General features: G+C 42.2%; 1 protein-coding gene across 1 annotated transcript in view; it reads left to right on the top strand.

Moving 5' to 3' along the window:
- The window catches only part of GALNT10 (polypeptide N-acetylgalactosaminyltransferase 10), an 81,955-nt gene that overhangs the window by 19,803 nt on the left and 40,984 nt on the right, over positions 1 to 21,168 (top strand). The window contains exons 2-3 of the mRNA XM_064724822.1: positions 17,390 to 17,492; positions 18,387 to 18,525. Of these exons, the coding sequence (XP_064580892.1) occupies positions 17,390 to 17,492; positions 18,387 to 18,525 (242 nt within the window). The remainder of the gene's footprint in view (positions 1 to 17,389; positions 17,493 to 18,386; positions 18,526 to 21,168) is intronic.

Below are 21,168 nucleotides of genomic sequence, written 5' to 3'. Positions count from 1 at the left end.
AGCATCAATGGGACCTGCCTGCTCTGCGGGGAGGGACATGGCACCGTGCCCTGGGTGGGAGCAGAGCCCAGCAAATGCAGGTCTAATGATTTGGATTTTGCTATTTCACATTAGTGTTTAAAACTGCTTAGATATAATCCCCCCAGCAAATCTCTGCATGCTGTGGGATGGTGAACATTGGCTGCTGCACGCTGGTTTTTAAGTATGAACTGGTTACACTGAATTCTTGTGCAGCTGAACAAAGGCTCTCTCTGGTGCCTGGCAAAGAGGAGAAGTTTTCATGTCTGATTCTGTTTGTACAGGAGCATGAAATGGGTCTTTGTATCAACATGCTATAACAAATGAAACATTCAGGCAGAGGTTTGGTTTGATGCTTGCCAGTTGTGTGCTGGCTCTGGAAAATCACAGAATGTATGTATAAAATCCTTGGCAGGGAGGAGAACTTGTGCTGAGTTCAGAGTCCAGAGCTACTGCTTGCATGTGTTGAGTTGGATATTTTTCCTTGGCTTACAAACCATTACTAAGAAAGTTTATACATTGAAAGTTGATGTTTGTAATATTAATATTTTCTTAGTGGTTGATCACCTGAGCCACAAAGAAGTTTCTTCCTTTGGTCACCCAGGATATTTCCACCATTTCTTGAGCTTGCTCTGGTGTCATGCCATAACTCTATCAGAAAAAAATCTCAAAGAGAGTATGTGCCCCTCAGCTGCAGCTGTCTCAACATAATTATGCTCAGAGGTCCTTTTTCTCTACTGTGTGTGGAGCCTGAATCCCTCACATTCCAGATAAAAGACAAGCCACAGTTCATTTTCTGAAACATCACTCAAAAGCACACAGTATTTTTGTAGAGCTCTTAGAAGATTGATCTGAATACTCTGAAATCCATAGAAGCTATGAACTTTGGCTTGCATCTTCTTAAGGAAAAGAAAATGATCCTACCTTTGATGGAATCTAGCAGAAGGTTGGCTTCCATTTAACTTGAAGGAATTTGGGGTGGTTTCTCATCTCTGTGGTCTAAGTGGAATATCTTGGCTTGTTCGAAACAACTGCTGCTTTTTAAAAAATGCATTTAAAGGAATTTTGGAGGTTAAAGTATTTGATTTTCCCATGCCACTCATCATGTAGTGCAGTTTCTTCAGACTTTCCCCCTCTTGGAGGAAATATTCAGCTTACTGCAGTGAGAGCTGCTGCAGAAAGTGTTCCAGAGTATAGAGGATTAAGTGATGAAAGCTTTTATAACTACATCAGCATTGGGTTAGTTTTGGTTTTTTTGGGTTTGTTTTTGTCTTTTTTTTTTTATGCAAAGGTCTTTCTGAAGCTTGCAAAGAAGATTAAATAGAACAGTGTTACTGTGGAGTTGTTGTTTAATCAGGCTCTTCTTTGACTGTCACTGAGATTAAAAATGTTAACACAGGCTGGATGCAGTTCTAGAAACTAAAGCAAGTCCCTGTTTAAAGTTCCATCTAGGGAAGGTGGCTAAAATTGCAGCAAATAATTAGATTCAACTGTTTGGAGATGTTAAAATAGGTGTACTAAGCAGAAAAAAATGTGTGGAATTTCTCACCTACTAATAATTATTTATTGATTCCTTTAAGGCTGGCACTGAGGTTTCCCTTCTCTTTTGACAGAAGGAATTTCTGCTTCAAAAGGTTTTTAACCTCTTTGGTTTGATAAGCCTAAAAGTTAGGGGGAGGTAGAGGTTGATACATGTTCCTGTGTGAGGAAGTTTGATTTTTGGAGTGGTAGAAATGGCAGGAAGAATAGTAAATTAATTGCCTGAATGTGCTCTGCTGCCTGAAAAATAAGGATGCAGTAACCAGGTCTGTTAATGAGGACTGTGATGGGGGTTGTCTCAGTAATAGAGGCAATTTGATGATCTTACCCCCATCTTCCAGTTTACCTTTCCCTGCACTGTGCTGATTTGGCCCTGGATGGGGACTTACTGCAACCAGATCGATGAGAGAAGCTGGGTTTGAGACAAGAAAAAAGCCTTAAACTGAGCTCTGCTTCCCAAGGTGATGAGTGTAGAACTGCAGTGTAATTCAGCAAACTGGTTTTGCTCAGCTGTGTAGAGTAAAAAGATTGTTGGTCTCACCCCTTCAAGGAATTTGCAAGGATTTACTTCAGACCATGGACAAAAGTGTCAGGATTTATCAATCTAAGATTAGCTTTACTTGAAAGTACAGAGCAGCCTTGATTTTTGTTTTGTTATGCAAATTGGACACTAATTCCACTGAATTGCATGTACTAAGAATCTTTCTTTTTACTTTTTGGCAAGATTGACATCTCATCATTACAGTAAGTGTTATGGTCCTCCCTCCAGTAATGTAATTTGTGAAAATCCAGTCCTATGTAGGCTCTTCTGAGCAGCTGTCCTAAATGGGATTACTGAAACACAGACATTTATCTGAGCTTTTTGCTTTTATAATTCATAATAGTCAACTGCTCTGGCTTAGGCTTTATGGGATGGTGAACTTGTCTTGCCTCTTTGCAAAGTGGTAAATTTATGGAAATGCATAAATATTTCCTAATCTGGGAGCATCATGTGGACGCTTAAATCTCAAAGTCTCTTTGCTTACTTCAAGTTTCAGAAGCTGTTCTTAGAAATAAAAAAGACTAGTTCCCTTTATGTGTGGCCTCTGGAGTGTTCTGTGACATGAGGCATTGGAAAGTAGGTCTGGTTGAAGTCATGTGTGAAGAAGTACTGAGAGAGAAGTGGCACTTCTGTCTGAGGTGGATACTGAGGAGGGGTGAAAGTGTTTCCTTGCTCTGTCTGCGTGGTGAAGTGAATTTAGATGCCTCTGAAAGACCACTCTGCTTGGCATCTTGCTGCGAAATGCCAAGGCTGACTTTTAGTATGTGTTAGTTATGAATTATGAAGTGATCTGGGTCCATATTCAATGTGCATCTCTTAATAGCATAAAATTATTCAAAGTTGACTTGTTTCCATGCATTAAATGTCTGGCATATTTATGATTCTCTTGCCTTTCTAGGAAAGGTGGCAACTTCCACATCTAACATTTAACATTTAGCTTGTGTTTTGGGAAGGCAGTTGCTCAGTTGCTTTTCCTTTTTTTTTTTTTCATATTACTTTAAAATATGTAGCTTGTCTCCCAGTGGTTTTGCATGTGCTGACACCCAAAACTGGCACTGGATGTAATGGATTTGGGATTCAGACTAATGTTCTTGGGCAAAACACACTTGCAATACAGCATCATGTTTCATGATCTCATGGGGAGAGTCTGCTCTCAGGATTAGGTGTGGCTGCCTGTGGTTTGGGCTGAATAATCTGCCTGCTGATTACTGCTGGTTTTGGTAACCAGTGTGGTGCTTTTTTCCCCCTGAAGCTTGACAAGCACCCATCCTGCTGCAGTTCCACCTTTATTTAAAAAGCCATTTTTCTTACCACAGCCTGTGTCATCCATGAATCCTTACCCTGAGAGCAGCACTGCAGAGGGGATGTTTTCCACAAGAGGTTAGTTGATTAAATGCTATGACAAATTATTACAGCTACTTGAAAGCAGTTGCTTCTGTCTTTAATTTTACAGTGTCAAGTTACTCTGTCTCACTCAAGTGCCAACACTCTCCAGCTGCCTTTTGTCAAGGTCGTTGTCCATGGCTCACCTGTAAACGTGTTCTCTTCTCTGGGAGGGGAGAGCAGATGTTTCTGCCTCCAAGAGATGCTGCAGGAGATGGTCAGCAGGCTGTCAGAAGCAATCTTTATGGGCAGGCTGGTCTTTCACAAGGAGATGTGTTTACAGAGCATGAAATGAACATTTTTGCACAGAAGCAAATAATTGCTTACAACGGAGACTTTAGTAGCAGATTTGAAGCTTGGATGATCATTAGTAAGGTCAGCTGGAGCACACACAGTGTCCATCTCCTGAGCAAAGTCATTCAGGACTTTTTAGCTGTTCTTTTGTGCTGAAAGGTTTTAAGACATCGTAATGTTCATGCCACGAGCTTGTCACTTTTGATAAAAACTTGTGATAGGCTGTGCTGCTACATGTGTATATATAGTATAGTTTCTTCAAAATCATTCTTGAATGGAAAACTATTTTTTGACTTGCAGGAAGAGAGGAAGGAAGCCTATGCCCATTATGTCAGTCTTAAATTAATATTTAATAGTATTCCAGCATTGGCAGGGTTTTTAAGATTCTCTGCATGAAGTGTGTGTGAAACAGGCTGTTGTCACAAGCAAAAGGGATCTCTGTGAAAGCTTTCTGTGGTCAGGAGATGGGTCTGAAGGGCAGCAGCTCCCAGGCAGTGTTGGCTGCCCCAAAATGCTCTGGTTAATGCTCTCACTCCTCAGGTCAGAGCTCTTCCTTGCGCAGTAATGAAAAATGGTTTCCGAAGAATGGCTATTGGCAAAATTAACCAGATTGATTCTTCACTTATGACACAGATCAAGACTTGAACTTCAGTCTTCTATGGTAATAAGACCAGTTCATCATCAGTAATTGCATCTCTTTGTTCCCAGCAGCTTCTTCAGCCTCCTTACTCTCCTCCAAGGTCACTTCCTCACTCAACAGATGTGCAAGTCTGGCAGAGCATTTAAAAACCACAGGGCTTGAAGGAGATGAAGTTTTTTTTGTTAAAGCAGTTCTGTTTGATTGCAGTTCACCACGTCACAGGACTGAGGAAGTCTGGCTGATGTGAGCTGTGAGTGCAGACAAACGTCAGAGCAGGGGGAGCCTCTCCCTCTGCACACCACAGTTGGAAATGCTGAAGGCTTGGAGTGCTCCATTTTCCAAACATCTGCACTGCTTCAGGGAGGGAAAAAACTGCCAGTGTCACAAAGGCTGTTCTGAAAACCTCTTTAAAATGCTGTCTGTTACACCCATGATCTTCCCATTGCTCTTCTGTAGGACATCATTCTCCAAAGGGCAGTGGCCCTTCTTCCTTCATTCACGTTGTGCAGAACAGCATTAACCATAACCCCTTTCAGCACTGAGAGCCAATGAATGTGGCTCTTAAAAGGAACATCTGAGCATTGCCTGAATACTCCCAGAACAACTGTCCTTGAGTCCAGGAACACAAAATCCAGGATACAAGTTGTGTCTCACTCCCTGTCCCCATTAAAAGGAGGCTTTAAAATAGTTTATGCTGCTCTGTACAGGGCTGAACAGAGATTCACCTTCAGAATTCCTCCAAAGAGCTGAAGTGGAGCTCCCTGTGTGAGCTGAGCAGCCAGCACTGTTTTGCCAGTGCTGTTTTTGCCATGAGGTGTTACACCATCAATTTTCAGAGGTCTCCAGAGAGATGAACACACAATGAATTAGTCAGGCACTCTGTAACACGACCTGCTAATAGCCTGCCCTCTCTGAAACAGTCCCAGCAGTGGGAACTTAATTCTTTTCTCCTGTTTAATGAGACTTGGTAGAACAAACACCTAAGCAAATCTGAGGGGTTTGTAGCTGTCATTCTCTGCTGCATCTCATGTATAACCATGCGTTTTATTTCTTTATTGATTTTTTTCCCCTTTTTGTCGATGTCTAAGCACTATTCTTTCAATACCAGATATAACAAATTCTAGTCAAATTGGGTGCTTCTTTATTCTGGTATGAGAAGCTACAAAAACTGTATTTCAGAGAATGTCCTGCTGTACAGCAATTTTTCTCAGTCCCATGGAGCTTCATTATAGCGAGGTCAGACTATGCCATAGAGAAGAGAATTTATATTTTATCATAGGGCTAACTTCTATGCTCTTGTAATGACCCTGAAGGACAGTAAATGCTCTAAATAATTCAGCTTCTTTGGAATTTAGTTCTGCTGTGCTATAGGAGCTAGAATAGATCTAGGAAAATAGAAAATATTGTGGTATATTTTAATGTGATGCCTAAAGGATGCTCATGAGGATGTCTGGCTGCAATAACTCTATCCAGGAAGTGGATATGTAAAATTTCAGGAATTCAATGTATTCTCAAGGGAAAGACCTCCCTTAAGATCCTTGTGATGAAATGAAACTCCTCAAAGTCTAATTACCTCTTGGACCAGGATGGAATATATTAATTTCTCTTCCATAATTCCATGTGTGGTACTTCTAATTTCATGGCTTGGCCTTTTCTTCTTTGCAGCAGTGTGGAAAAGTGTGAGGGCTGTTTGTAATGCATGCCTTTCCTTTTCTGCCCAGTCATCTCTGCCCTCATCAGCATCCATTATTTTGCATTTTCCTGCGTGTGATGTTTTTGTAAATATCTCAGGATGAAATTAGCTTTTTTTAAACAGCAGGACAGGGTTCCATACAGTCATGATGATAGAACAGCTGCTGAACAGCTGCATAAAAAATCATTGAAGTCTCACATTTGTGCAGCTAATGTCTTCTTTACCCTTTGAATTGTATCCTAAATTTTTGATGCTTTTTTCTGTGGCCAGGACTGCTTTTGAATTTTAATTCCATTCTCCAGTTAGCGACATCAGCAGATTTAACAAGCCTGTTTTCCATTCCAGGATTGAAATCAATAGATAATTTCACAGGGTCTAGAAAGATTCTGTCAAAGATTATTTTGACACATGACCTGAATGTTTGCATCAGAATTTGTAAGTTTTGATTAGATTTGAGTGAATTCCAATCTGGATATTAACAATAACAAGACTCAGCATGCTCAGTTTTACATCACTGAGTGACACCTCTCTTTTCTCTCCTGTCTGCCTGGTCTGCTTGTTTCTTCCCTTTTAATCCTGACAGTGCTGTAGTTAGCAGCAGTTTGTCACTTTAAAGATGACATCCAGAAGTGATTTGTCACCTTTTAGACATATACAATGTTTTGGTGTCTGCATCCCCATCCCTGCTCTTCCTCAATTCCCCAGGAGCATTCAGCATCTTCCAGTTATTGCAAATACAATCTGCCTTCCACAGGCAGCCTAACACTGCCAACCAGCTTCTTCTCACACCCAATTAATTTGTTTTTCCAGCCACTTTTTTCCCTATTACAGGCTCAGTGGTCACTACTGAGAGCATCTCTAGAAGGGACTTGATCCTTCCCTGTCCCTGGTTCAGCCTCACCTCACCCCAGGCTGCAGGCATGGACAGTTCAGCCTTGGGGTGGCATAAAGATGCGTGATATTCCCAATTCCAGTGTGATATTCCCAGTTCCTTGCAGTGTTTGAAAAAAGGGCTGGAGTGAAGCCTCGTGAGCAGCTTGCTGGGGAGAGGAGTATGAGCCTTGGGAAGTGTGAGGAGATGATGCACACAGGGTGCCCAACAGTGCTGCAGGGAGCTGTGCCAGCTCTCCCTGTGGGGAAGGGGTGCCAGACATTCTCCCTGGCTGGGTGCTGTGCTTGGCACTCAGCTTTTAGCTGCTCACAGCCCTCTGAACATCACTATAAATGTAAATTATTTTTAAGGTGCTCAGCTCTTGTCCATGGGATAACCTTCCCTGAGTGGTTCCTGGTGGGTTTTTTAATCCAGAATTGTGTGATATGTGTGTTCTCTGTCATTTTTGCCACCCATCAGTGGTGACCTGGTCTCCTAGAAGAGATTGATGATTGAATTTGGGATTTTTGTGCACTCTGATCTTTAAGAATTTGGGAATTTACATTTGCTGGGTGAGCAGCAGTTAAATAAATAACTCCTTGGGAAGAAGAGCCCTGTTCAATGTTCCTTTTCAGTGCTGATGTTTTCAGTTTAACATTTAACATAACACTGTCAGGAAGCAGCAGGTTTGCCAGGAAGGTGGTAAGGAATTCACTCTAAAATCTTTAAACAGCTAAAAGGGAAATAGGAGTATTCTGTTGATGAAAGCCAGAAAATTGTGGTATTTCTGCATTGCTGTTAAGAAAAAGCTGTGCTGAGGGTGATGCTGTTGGTGGGGATCAGGGAGCAAATCTGTTTTAGAGCACCACCTGAAGTAATACTAAAAGTTTATTGAAAACAATGATTTTTTTTCCCTAAACTAAAGCTGTTAGAGTGGTTGTTGATTTCCCAATGTCTGCAAGGCAAGTGAGCAGTGTCAGCACTGAAGGCACTGTGGAAAATCAAACAGAAAAATGCTTGTGGTTCTTTTTGCTTTGTTGTAGAGGAGCTGTATGGTTCAAGATGTGTGTGTTATGTAGGCAGATTAATTGTTCCTGGTAGCAGGAGATAAATGGGGGAAGAATGCACTCTGAAAATATCTGTAGGCCTCTTGATGGCTCAAGCTCTCCCTAAAATCCTTTTGGCTGAGTATTTATTGTGCACCTGTCTGCATTTCCAGGGGCAGTTTAGGGTTAAGCTGAGCAAGGTGAGCTGGCAGAGCAGCTCTGGGGATCATTCCTGTGCTGGTGGGTGCTGTTCATAGATGTTCTGCCATTCTCTGCTTTTGGGTCTGACTTTTCCACAGATGACAGTCAGATTCTGCCTCCTCTCAAATATCTGTCTAGAGATACTTCATTAATTTTATGTAACTCCTAATGATGGGTCAAGGCTCAAGGAAAAATACCTAAAATACAGATTTTTTAATTTTTTTTTTCCTAGTAGCTTTCAAAATTCAGAGGAGAAACAGTTTCTAAGCATGATATGCAGCTTGCTGTGGGAAGCACTGTGCTGACATAAAACACATTCTCAGTACCTGGCACACAACAAAGTGGCAGCTACAGTTCTTATTCCAGTTTTTGAGTCATATCTGTCATGTAGGTTTTGTATGGCTTGAATATATTTTTCCATAGCACTGAACACTGGACTTCTTTTACCTTTTTGGATATTTCTGAAGAGCAGTATTAACCTTTCTGAAGCCAGTGTACTGTGTTTGCTGACCAGTCTTTGCCCTTCACCAGGCATCAAACCTTCCATAGCGTGCCCTTGAATTTTGTTTGTGTAAGTTTGGCAGCAGCCCAGTTTCCATGAGGAAAGGTAAATATCTGATCTACACTGTCAGCTGTTGCAGACTGCAGCAGCTCTCTCAGGCTTATGGATGCCTTATGGTGCTCTGCCTGCTTTTTTGGGCAAAATCCTGAGCTTTTCTGTTTACTATTATGAACTATAACTGTTGGCAAGCTTTCAAACTGCCTCGCTCATCTTACCTCAGAAAACATGTTCTAGTGCAGTCTCACTTGTGCCTTTATCACAAAGTGCAGAGTGTCCTGGTAGGGTACTTTGCACATTGGTAAGTCCCCAAAATTAAGTGTTTTTCTCTTGAAATGTCTGTCTCTATGGAAAATACTTAGCATTCTCCTTTTGCATGTCTAGCAGCTAGATTTTTTTCCTGTCCTTGCTTTAGTGATTATTGAAGCATTAGCAGCCTTATTTTTTTTATAATTTGATTTCTTTTTTCATATCAGTTATGCCAATTCGTACCAGGGTTTCCCAAGGACCCAATCAGGTGGATTCCACTGAATGAAAGGCACAAATTACCATGTTTTATCATTCAAATAGTAATAAATGTTGTACATTTTTCCCTGTAAGCTGAACAGGTCAAATTTGCAGTCACAGGTTTGCCAGGTCCACCTACATACAGCACCACCTGAGTTGTCATCTTGTATTGGTTGAGTGCTGGGAATTTCACCTCTGTGTAGTATTTATGTGTTGAGAACATTCAGGATGCTATTTTGATGTATTTTTAATGAGATTTCTGCTAATATTATACAAGGTTTGCTTCTATATTTGTGTATTAAATATTTGAAAGTTGTGTTCATCTGAGCAGTCCTTTATTGGCTTAACATTCCTATAATCTGATCTGCAGTTTATATAGTACAGGGAATTCACCAAAATGGTGGAATTAATAGGTTTGTGTCCTGCATCTTTATTAAATCTTAATACAGATTATTCACCTATTTTTTGCATATGCAGCATAATCTGTAAGTCTTCCTGGAAAATCAGATTTCAGAAACAGTGCTCAAAATTTTGCCTTTGTAGGAAGCCACTGCACCTTGTGGGCTGTTCAGCTGAGTTAAATGGAGTGTGGGTGTCTGCAGACACGTGCCAGGTTCTGCTTCAAATGGTCAAAACCAGCTTGCTCCCTCCTTCTATATGCAAGGCTGTATTTTAGACAGCTTCAGCTAGCACTAGATTCTGTGCAAAACAAAATGCATCTCTCTGGATTTCATGCCCTTAGCTTCTGCCAGGAGTTCAGTCCTAAAGCAGCCCTTGGACGTGTGATAAAACACTAAATGTGCCCTGGTTCCTTGGGAGAACTCATCCAGTTTTATGTTTCCAGCAGAAGGGCAAGGTGGGAGGGGGGGGAAGTTTAATCTCATTTGGAATGGCAGTTGAGAGATTACTTTGTCTGCATCTTCATTTTGTGTGTTTATTGTCCAAGCCCCTCCTGCTGTTGTACCTCAGGCACGGTGAGGAGGGGGCTGTCTCCATCAACCAGAGGCTACCAAGGGTATGAAATACTCTTTGGGAATTTTATAGGGTGTTGCTGTGTCTTAGAGCAAGGTAAAAGAATTATTCCTATTGCTTGAGGGGAAAACAGGGTGGTTTACCCCAGCTAAATGCCTGCAGGAGCTTTTTCCAGGGTGTTCAGCAGATTCCTGAAGCTCAGTGTGGGAGGTGGAGCAGTTCTGGAGATGGAGAGGGCTGTAAACGTTTTAGTGAGCAGAAAAGATGAGAAAGCTCTTGTGGGCACATGAATTCTAAAACTAGGCCAGCTGGGGTTTTAACAGCTGAAAGGAAAGTCTGAGAGTGAAACTGCTGTGCTATCACAAGGTGTGCTTAAATTCAGGGAGGAGAATGCTGCTTGGTGCTCTGTGCTGACCTTGGAAGGGGCTGTGCCTCTGCAGGCCTGGGCTGAATTAGTCAAACAGTAAGTTCAGAACAGCAGACATCACAAAACTACAATATTATATCTAAAGGTAAGCAAAGAACAAAGAGTGAGGTGTTTGGCAGAGATGGATGACTAAGCTGGATGTCATATCACTGTCCTCAGCTGATGTCTGCAGACTTTAATCCACTGATGATCCAGGACTTTTTACAAGATGATTTTTTTTTTGTGCTAAGGGATTTTCAGCAGTTGATGTTGAATAAAACTTGTTAACCAAAGGAATTTAAAGGGAGAGGAGGAGTTTCAGTTCAGACAAGTACTGTTCTAGCACTTGATCCAAAACCCTTACTGCATTAAAAAGCAGAGTCAGCTGAAAGCAGCAGGCTGTCCCATCCACTGAGTGTTCTGCAAGGAACATATTCTTTAATAACTACAGCTCCCAGATGTCCCTGAGTGTTCTGCACCAAAGACTCCGCTTTGTGCCTGTCTGCACTGATCCCCTCAGCTGGTTCTGGTCCAGCTGTGGTTTCATTCTCTGACACAGGGTGAGGACTGATCCAGGAGTGCCCACACCTATCTGGGGCTCTGCTGCTGAAGGAATCAGGATATTTCCATGCTCCAAAGCCTGGCCTCCTCAAAAACAAAGCAGAAACCTGAATTTCAGTATTACTGGTGTTGCAGCTGGGAAAGAAAATGATGGCCAAGGTATAGCATTCTGCAGGAAGAATTCAGGTCTGGTTAAAACCTGTTGCTTCTGTGAGTCCCAGCAAGCTGTGAAGATGAACTTGGCTTTTTTGTCTTTGAAAGCATTTAAAAATGCTGCATGATGGGGTACCATTTAGTCCTGCGTGTCCTTATAATAGTTCCTGAAATGTTGGAGGTATGAATTATGTTAATGTACCTTTTAAATTTTTTATGGACTGAAATAGCTTCAAAAATTAACCTTCTGAAAACACTTGGGTAGATCACACAACAGGCTTTTAGCAGCCTTTTTTCCAGTAGTGTGCTGCCTCCTGTTCCAGTAAATGAGGAGTTTTGATTGACTGAGGTTATGCTCAGCTTCCTGACCCAGGAGCAGCCTCCAGCTGATGTTGGTGATATTTTTATTTTTCATTAGCTCATCTGAAAGTCTCAGCTGTTTTCCTGCCAGTGAAAAGGATGGAGTCTGTTTGTGCTGCGTGAGTGCTGTACCAGTTTGTTGTTCAACACTTGCTGATAGAGCTCTGGCAAACCAAAAAAAGAGAATTTAATTTCTTCATGGTGCAATAACACTTGCTATCTATTTATTTATGAAAGGGTTACTTACATTTGGCATTAAAACCTGAGTTTGCTGCAGTGAGAGGGAGGATTCCTCCTGTTTTCTCCTAGACCTGGTTTCCTGAAACACTTCAGGTCCTGCAGGTTTTGGAAGACTGGAGGGAATCTGCCTGTGGATGTTTTCTCTTTCTGCTTTGCCATGTCACAGAATGTGACAACGGGGTTGTTCCCAGGTGTGTGCTCTTGAGTGTTCCACTGAGTTCACCTCAGGTTGCAAATTCCTTTAATAAGCAGAGGAATTGCTCTTATTTGCTGCTTTCCCTCTCCCTATTATTTTCCTTGAATTATTTTGGCATCTTCAATGTCTTGTTTCAGGATATAAGTGCAAGACAGACTTGCTGAGGTGCTGGGATAAGTGAAGAGATCTGGAATGAAGCAGATGCCCTGTTTGACACAGTCTCCAAAAATCATGGGTCTGATTATTGTTCCTTGATTTGAAAGAAAATAATAAATCAGCAAAACAAGTGTTTGGAGAGGTTTGAGATCAGTACAGCATTATGGTTAACATAAATGCTTCAGCAAATCTTTTTTCCTCATGTGTAGAAAACTCTTGGCTTATGTCTCGATCTGCACTTTTTTTTTCCCTTTTATTTTGGCTGCAGCCAGACACACTAAATAGTGATTAAACAAAAAATTAAAATTCTGTTTTTGTGCATTTGGCGTTTGAACGCTGATCAATTGCTTTGGCGGCGTGTTCAGTAACAGTGTGGTAGACAACAGAAGGGGCTTATTTACAGCAATCTGTCTAAATCCATTTTCAGTGTATTGCTTAATATGCCTTTCTACTTTAGTTCATTTTCAGTTTTTAAAAAATGAAGGCTGGAAACAAGCAGGAGAGCGGTTTAAGATATTGCTGGAGAAGTAATCACTCCTTAGTGGTAAACAACTTTCAGTTCTTAAGGGAAAGAAAATGTGCTTGAGCTGAAATAGAACTTATGGGCTTGTTGGAGGAGTTACTGGATGGAATTCAATGGTGCACTTATATAGCCTGAGTGGATAATCATAATGAAACCTTCATGCTTTAAAATCTGATTTTTACGTGTTGTTTGCAATTGACCATTTAAAAAAACAGCAATATTTTTGCAAAATGGGAAGCTAACACAGAGCTGTTACAGAGCAGAAGTGAAAATTGCTGACCTCTTTTGTAGGGATGGAAATCCACGTCCATAATGTGAATTTACCCTAACCATGCAGAATTGACAGCTCCAATGTTCAAACAATGGTCACTGCATTCCATAGATAAAATGCACATAAAGGGGGATGTGGTGGAGGGTTTGGACAAAAATGTTCTACCTCCTGCTATGCAGTTAGAGTTAATGAGAAATTAGGATGAGAGTGTAAATTGAGATGAAATACAGCATTACATGTATGACATAACTCCCCATAAATGAAATGCTTGTTTAAGAGTTAAAGAAAAAGTCAATCCTAGGAAACTTGCTGTGTTTTGCAGATTGCTCTGATATCACGGTCTAGAGCATTTGTTGAAGGAGTATCATCAAGTTATGTAATTTGCATAATTGAGTCAAATCCCATGCAACATCCCTGAAGGAAACCACTAAAAAAAGCAACATTCTGGTCTCTGTATGCTGTGTCTGGATTTCTAGAGCCTCAGACATCTTTTACAAATAGGGGGCTGGGGGAAGAAAGCAAGAAAGGAGGAGAGGAGCTTCCAAAATCCCATCAATGTCAGCAGCCTGCCCATTTTTAAGAGGGACTTTGAGGACATATGTGCCCATCCTTCTCTGCCCGTGGTGGCACCATGCCTGCAGCCTTACACACAGCTCTGCTCAGAGTGATGGCATCAGATAACTGCAGGCAGGCAGGGGGAAGGCAAATGCTTTATAGTTCACACTGACTGTTTTTGGTGGTCTGCTGAAATTAAGTTGGGTGTTGAAAGTCAGAAATACAGCACTGATCTGGCTGCTGCAGCTGCACCTTCCCTCCAGGGCTGTGTGGATGGTGAGGGCTGGCAAGGTCACCGAGGCAAAGACACTGATGTTCCTTTTCTAGCACTGAAAGTCACTTCAAAATTAATGTTTAGACACTGTTGACAGAACTTGTCAGTGACTCACAGCAGACTTTTCAGGTGTTTTATCAGCGACCTGCAAAACCAGTGTAAGCATTGTGTGTTTGCTTGCAAAGGATACAGTAAGAAATATTCCAACCTCTTAACATTTACCCAGGCTGAATTAAATGTAATGGAGAACTCCAGTGTTGGATGAACTAAGGTAACTTCTCTGCCAAAAACCAAAAAAAGCTGCAGAATGCAGCATGTCTGCCATGACCTGGAACTGTCTCTACCCTTCAGGATTCTAAAAGCGACTTGGAGGTTTATGTGCACCCAGCAGAGGTTCAGGTTGTGCTTGTCCTGTGTGAATAGCACAGCTTGGTGTGAGCTGTACAGGGCAGGAGCACCATGAGCAGTGCAGGCACAGGAGCTGGGAATGACTCACCATGCACAGTCCTCATTTCATTCTGTCGGTGCCAGCATCAAGAAGTGTTGATCCTTGTAAGTCTCCAGACTGAGAGCAGTACAGAGCCTGTTCCCAGCACTTCAGCATCAATAACTCTCACTCTGGGCACCTCTGAAGTCCCACACTGCAGTTCAGAGAGGTCTGGATAACTGATGCTTGTGCTTCATCATTTTCCCTCTTGCTTAATTTTAAAGTTTACAAATTACTGACATGTGTGGCCCTGACAGGGTTAGCTTAACCCAGCTCACAGATGCTTTTGTGTGTAAATTTATCTAGGACTGAGAGAAATACATCCATGTGCTTGACTTTCTACTGTCCATGTGTCTGGTTGGTGCAGTGGGTAATGCAGTAGCAGTCTCTGATTTTGTTTTTCCCTGTTTTTGTTTTCCTTTATTTTCACAGCCCTGGAGGATGGTGTGCTGCTGCCTGCTTTCCTTCTATCTCAGGGTTTAAATTGCTTGCATTAGGTTGTTGCTTGCTCTGAGGATGTTTACATGCACATTGCTGACCCCTCTGAATAATGGCTCGAAGCTGTGCAGAAAATTTACTTCCCTGTACACATTATCCTGCACTGAGCACACAAACACAAGGAGCAGCCAGCCCAGAGCCTGGGGCTGCACACACTGAGCAGGGAGGGCTGTGAGTGCTTTTTAATGGCTTTTGGGCTGCTGCTGTGCTGGGACAGCTGTGTGAGGGTGAGAGATGTCCCTCCTGAGCCAGCCCAGTGCTGTGGCCTCCCTCAGAGGGGTCTGGAGATGTTGGTGTGCATCCTTTGGGGTGTATTTCCAACTTCTCTACTGGGAGCTGTTGTGGAGGACAGCTCCAGATCCATCCCCTGTGCATTTCAGTGTGTTTCAGAAGGAATGTGTCCTGGTTGTGTCCCAGCTGGCAGCTCACTCCTGCAGTAGGGTGGGGGTGAGAGCTGGCAGAGTTAGAAGTGAGAAAACTCATGGGTTGAAAGAAAGAGTTGAAAAAGTAAAGCAAAAATCCCACAAAGCAAAACAAACCAGGGAATCCATTCCTTACCACGGGCAGGTAGGTGTTCAGCCTTCCTCAGGAAAGCAGGGAAGATAAATGTCATCACTCAAAAAAACCCTGCTTCCTCCTCTTCCCCAGCTTTATGCACTCAGTGTGACACCACATGGTTGGGATGTCCCTGGGGACAGCTGTCCTGCCTGTGTCCCCTCCCTGCTTCCCATGCTCTGCCACCTTCCTCTCTGAGGGCAAAGCAAAAAAGCCGCAGCTCTGGCTAAACCCTGCCCCAAAAACATCCCTGTTTTATCAACACTTTCCTGTACAAAGCAAAGTCACAGCCCCATAGCAGCTCCTGTGGAGAAAATTAACTCTACCCCAGCCAAACCAGCACAGAGAGAAGTCCCCATGAGTGCCTGCAGCTATGGACAGGGATGTTTTCAGAGGTGCCTCTGCAATTCCAGTTTAAGTTGCCCAGGTCTCAGAAAGAGATGAGATTTAAGCCCCCTTAGCAATGCTCTGTTAGGTTGGATTTTGCTGTTTGCTGGTGGATCTGGGTTTTTCTCTTTTTTTTTCTCCAGGTTGCCTCCATTCCCTGCTCACATTGTCTGGGTTTGATTTGGGGTGCAGTGGGTGTTGTGAGGTTCAGGGTTGCCCTGTGTGTTCTTCCCCCTGGACACTCTGGCCATGCTCTCCTCTGCAGGGGTGGCTGGGGTTTCCACAGAAACAGCTTTTAAGGGATTTTCACACTTTTAATCCCAGCAAATGGCAGGAGGGACAGTGGCATTGTCAGTGATTCTCCTGGTGTGTGCTTTCAGTCCAGAACACTACAAACAAGAGACAAAGAGACCTAAAATATAAAAATTTCAGACCTGCCAGTTGTTCCTGTGCCCAGTATGATCCTTGTGCAGAAGGCTAGTGCTCAGAAAGTTGGCAAAACTCTCCTGGCAAGGAGGTGCTCTGGTCTGGGAGAGCTTTCCAGGACTTTTCCTGGCAGAGGAGGAGACTGGTCAGTGAGCTGGCCTGGCAAAGAATTGTTCTTGTAAAACAGAGGCAAAAATTTCACAGCATGGCAGTGTGCTCTGGTGTGGGTTATTTGGTGGGAGTGATTAGAAGGGATGGCATTATCACCAGGCAGGAATTTGCAGGAGAACAGTGGTGTTAAATAGGACAGCTGGAAAACCACAAGGCAGGTTAAGCAAATTAGTTTGATATTTCTGTGTGGTGAGTCCAGGTGAGCCCTTCCATGGCAGGAGTGTGTGGTTTTTCACCAGCTCAGCTGCTCTGGGGCTGCACTGGCGTTCCCCTGCATGATGTGAATCAATATCAGGCTTTTGCAGTGCCTCTCATGACTCCTCTTCCCTTCAGCAAATGTGAGTCTCCATCCTGAGCAGTCAGAGGGGAGCTGGAGACATTGGATTTCTGGGGATCTTCATTTGCTGACTTGTTTTCAAAGCACCCCTGGCTTGAATTTCAGGAACAACACAATGAAATAGAATCTCTAATTGGGGTCAGCAGCAAGAGTCTTAATAAATGACCTTTTAAATCTTATTTTGATTTTATTCAGGTGTGGTAGTGTCTCATTAATAATGATCCTGCAGTAGGTCTCCTAGTACATCCTATTTAATTAACAAAAAGGCTGTAAGATGTATTGGAGGTTTTCAAAATGAAAATGGGAGTTTTTAATAGATTCTCTGATTAAGAAATAATGTTCTGCATATGTGATGGTGCCTGGAAAAATATCACTTAACAGACACAGATAAAGTTCTGAGACAAGCAAAACTCACTTCCTCCCTCACCCCTTTTAGGCCAAAAGCCACTTGCTTGTGATGATCTTACCCTAAGGGAGATATTTAATTTCCTCTTACAGGAAGGGGAGGCTGCTGAGGAAAGGTTTCATTTGTTGTGTATTTATTACATATCCAATTTTTTGTTTAAAAGGCACCATATGTGAGGCAAAAGAAAGACCCTTACTTTGCTGATGGACAAAGGAAAAAGGACTGGCACAACAAAGAAGCCATAAGGAGGGACTCGGAGCGTGTAGGTATGTAAGATTGCTATAAAAGCGTTTTAATACAGATTGTAACTTTGATTTTATTTGGTAGGCTGAGTGTAGAACAATGTGTTCAACTTTAGGGTCAAGGTGATGTTCTTGACATGATACAGGATTAAATTAAATTAAAGTTCATAAATTATAATTAACGCCAATTAATCTGGTTATCTTTTAACTGTGTTAATCCCAGTTAAATTCCTTTTTCCTCGACTCCACAATAACTATTTTGAGGTGCAAATGTATCACTTAAATCTTGGTGGTTTTATGACAGGTGGAGAATTGATTTATTAAAAAAATTACCCGCCTCCCTCAAAAAAGCATGCATGTACCTCTCCCAGAAATAGGAAATCCACAAAGAAAGAATAAGAAAAAAATTCTGGACTATAACATTCATTCAAGTCCATTCCATAGTTCTGGGGTTTGTCTTGCATTGCAAATAAGGCTCATTTTGAATGTCACAGCTTTACAGTGATGTGTTTGCAAGGGCTCTGCCCCTCAGTGCAAGAGCACAAATCCATCTGTGCTGACAATTCCAACAGTGCTGAGATATTCAAACCACATGGATTCTTCCCACTGTGAAACAAAAGGCATTCTGGAGATCTTCCACAGCATTGCCAAAACCCCTTCATCTGTTTCTGGTGTTAGGAGGGAAGATTTTTACCTTGGATTTGCACAGCTGAGTGGTTTGTAGCAAAACTGCTTATCAGATAAAACTGTTAAATTGACATGGTTGACCTAGTGCTAAATGACACAGAGCACAAAACTCATAAAGTAATGTTCAAAGGACTCTAAGATGCTCTTTTTTTCTGCTGTATGGATTGGTTTCTGGCCCGTTAAGCACTAATTAGCAGCAATGATCTGTATTTACTTTCTGTCTATCCACAGGAAATGGAGAACAGGGAAAACCTTACCCAATGACTGATGCAGAGCGAGTGGACCAGGCATACAGGGAAAATGGCTTTAATATCTTTGTGAGTGATAAAATTTCTCTGAATCGTTCCCTTCCAGACATCAGGCATCCAAAGTGAGTATACACTTTGCATTTCTAGGAGTGAAGCTTTGCAAAGCCCTAAATTACCACCTCTACAGGAATGTGTTCTTTTTTATTATGGACTCTTGTACCTTTGTTCATAAAATCCAATCTTTGCACAGCTGGGTCCTGGTATTTCCTTAATAAAGGACGGTGTATAGTAATTTCAGTGGGAAATAGAAGAGATCAAATCTGGGGGAAAAAATCGTTTTTTGATTTCAAAAGACTTAAAATTACCACAAACTTGCAACCCTGCTCATAAGAAATCTTTAATGTAACCCTGAGGTTCCACTTATGTTGGCCACTAGCTGGAAATGACTGTGGAATGCTCAGGAGCAGAAAAAGATGTGAGCAGCTTCACTCAACTATGTATGAAGAATTTTACCAGGTGTATGGATTATTTTTGTGGACATCTTCCACATAAAAGCCTCCTCAGGGTTTACAAGTAGAAACGAGTTCCAATTGAATACTGACTTTAGAATTCATCTGGTTTTGGACATGATGCTGTGGGATTGTGTTGAACTGGATTTTGGTCAAGCCAGAAGTTTTTCTCTTGTTGCAAAAGTGCGTCAGTTAGGGTTTAGCCCCTGTTTATACAAAGCTGAGAGGTTTTTAAATACTGTTTGTGAAGTTCTTAATCTGAAAGCATTGTTAGACATTTGAATCTAAGATTCTTTTGTGTAAAGCTATGTTTATCACAGTTTAATAAATCTGAATTCAACATCTACTTTATTCACGAGATACAAGTTCCAGAAGTCAGGTTTTATAATTTGTTAACTGCACAATTGAAATATTACCTCTTCAGCTGTCACAGCAAACTAATCAAATACACTGGCTTGACACTCTTTCTCAATATAAACACATAAAAAAGGTAGCGAGTGTAGCTCCATAAATATTTTAGCATGCAGCTGAAATGTTTAAACATAGAGATAAATCAGGTAACTGAAGATGTTTTTGGATAGGCCCATTTTCAAGTTCTAGGAAACACATTTTGAGTTTACTAATCTAAATTCTACCTGGCTTCCATTTACAGAGTCTGCCTTGGGCTCTGGGAACTTAAACATCAGATAATGCCAGTATTTTGTTATCTGAGGGTTTAATGTGTTACCTCACATGCTCCAGTGTTTCCTGAAATTGCCAACTCAGTGTTGCTAATTCTGCTATTTAAACTTTTGTAGAATATTTAAATTTTTTTTAATTTACAATTTTTTGAAAATTGCAATTTTTCAAAACGTCTAACTCCTGCCTCAGATAAAATTAACAAGTGAAGTGTCTGGGACAACTTAATCTGTGATTAATGTGCTGCTGCAGTGGTTTGCTTGTTGCTTGACAAATCCTTTCCCCCAGCACAGCAAACTGTAATTGTGGGGGCCTTGAGGAGTGGATAAACAGCACAGTGCCTAAAGGGTGATGGGATTAGCTGGGCAGGGTTACCCCTAGTGGGGATGTGCAGAGAAGAATTCACAGCTGGAAAGATCTGCTGTGCATTCTCTGTGCCCATTAAAAAGATATACATGAAATGGTGTGGTTTGTGTTACTGGAGAGGTTGGTGAGGGCAGTTTATAACAAAGTTAGGCTGAGACCCAGCCATAAAGTTACAAGTCCATAAAGAGTATTGCAGAAAGAAGGGAGCTGTGTTTTAGAGCCCCTTATATGCAGTGAGGAGTGTGAGGAGAAGGTGTGCTGGGGGAAAATGCATCATCTGCCTTGCCCTGAGCTTTGGGGCCACACCTGGGCTTCTCCCCAGTGGCTTTCCTGGCTGGGGAAGGGCACAGAAGCAGCTGATGTGTGAGATGGTTTGTGTGGATTTAAATATACCAACCAGTGTGTCTGCTTTCTGTTAATTGTGGGACTCAGGGAGCCGGGGCACAGCATGTGCTGGATCTGCCTGGTGCACACATACAATTGTTTGTTTCAACAGTCATGTCTTCCCCTGATAACAGTTCCTTTAGGCTCCTCTAGGGTTTTTAATATTAAATACTAATTTTGCAGGTCTTGTAAAGCAATTGTAGATACAGTAGCTGGAGGGAAGCAATTTCTCTCCATGCTTAATGGTTAAACTTAATAGCTAAAGTTTTCCACTTGTTTAAGTTAGCCAGAAAATGAGTATTCCAGTGCAAGAAGAGTTAGAAACAATTCAAGGGCTCTTGGTTCATATTGGAGCAGAACTGTAGCTAGTAGCTGTTGGAAGAAGGTTAGGGTGGCAATGCCAAGGGCTGGATGAAAGCAATCCCTGCAGCTTCAGTTTGCATCTTGCATCTGTGCATTGCAGCCACAGCCTGCAGGCTCTTGGCAGCACCCCAGGACAATTCATTACACCCAGAATAAGTCACTGTCCTCTCACACAGGCACCAGGGTAACTTCCTGTAGGCACAGATGTATTGAGCTTGTATAACATAGGTACATCCTTCTCTGTGCCCTGGGAAAGGTACCAGGATAAAGGTGCCAGAGCTGCTCTCATCCCTGTCTGTCCTTCCGGGGGCCAGGGCAGGGAATTGCTGCCTGTGTGCATGGGATTGTGCACAGTGACAGCCCCCAGGGCAGAGTGACAGCCTGGGGGCTGTGCAAGGGACAGGGAGCAGTGTGGGACCTCCCTGCCCTGCTCCTGGGCACAGGGCAGCTTGTTCGTGGTACCCC

Source organism: Zonotrichia leucophrys, chromosome 13 (assembly GCF_028769735.1).
Source record: "Zonotrichia leucophrys gambelii isolate GWCS_2022_RI chromosome 13, RI_Zleu_2.0, whole genome shotgun sequence".
Classification (NCBI taxonomy): Eukaryota; Metazoa; Chordata; class Aves; order Passeriformes; family Passerellidae; genus Zonotrichia; species Zonotrichia leucophrys.
This window is presented reverse-complemented; position numbering and strand designations above follow the sequence as displayed.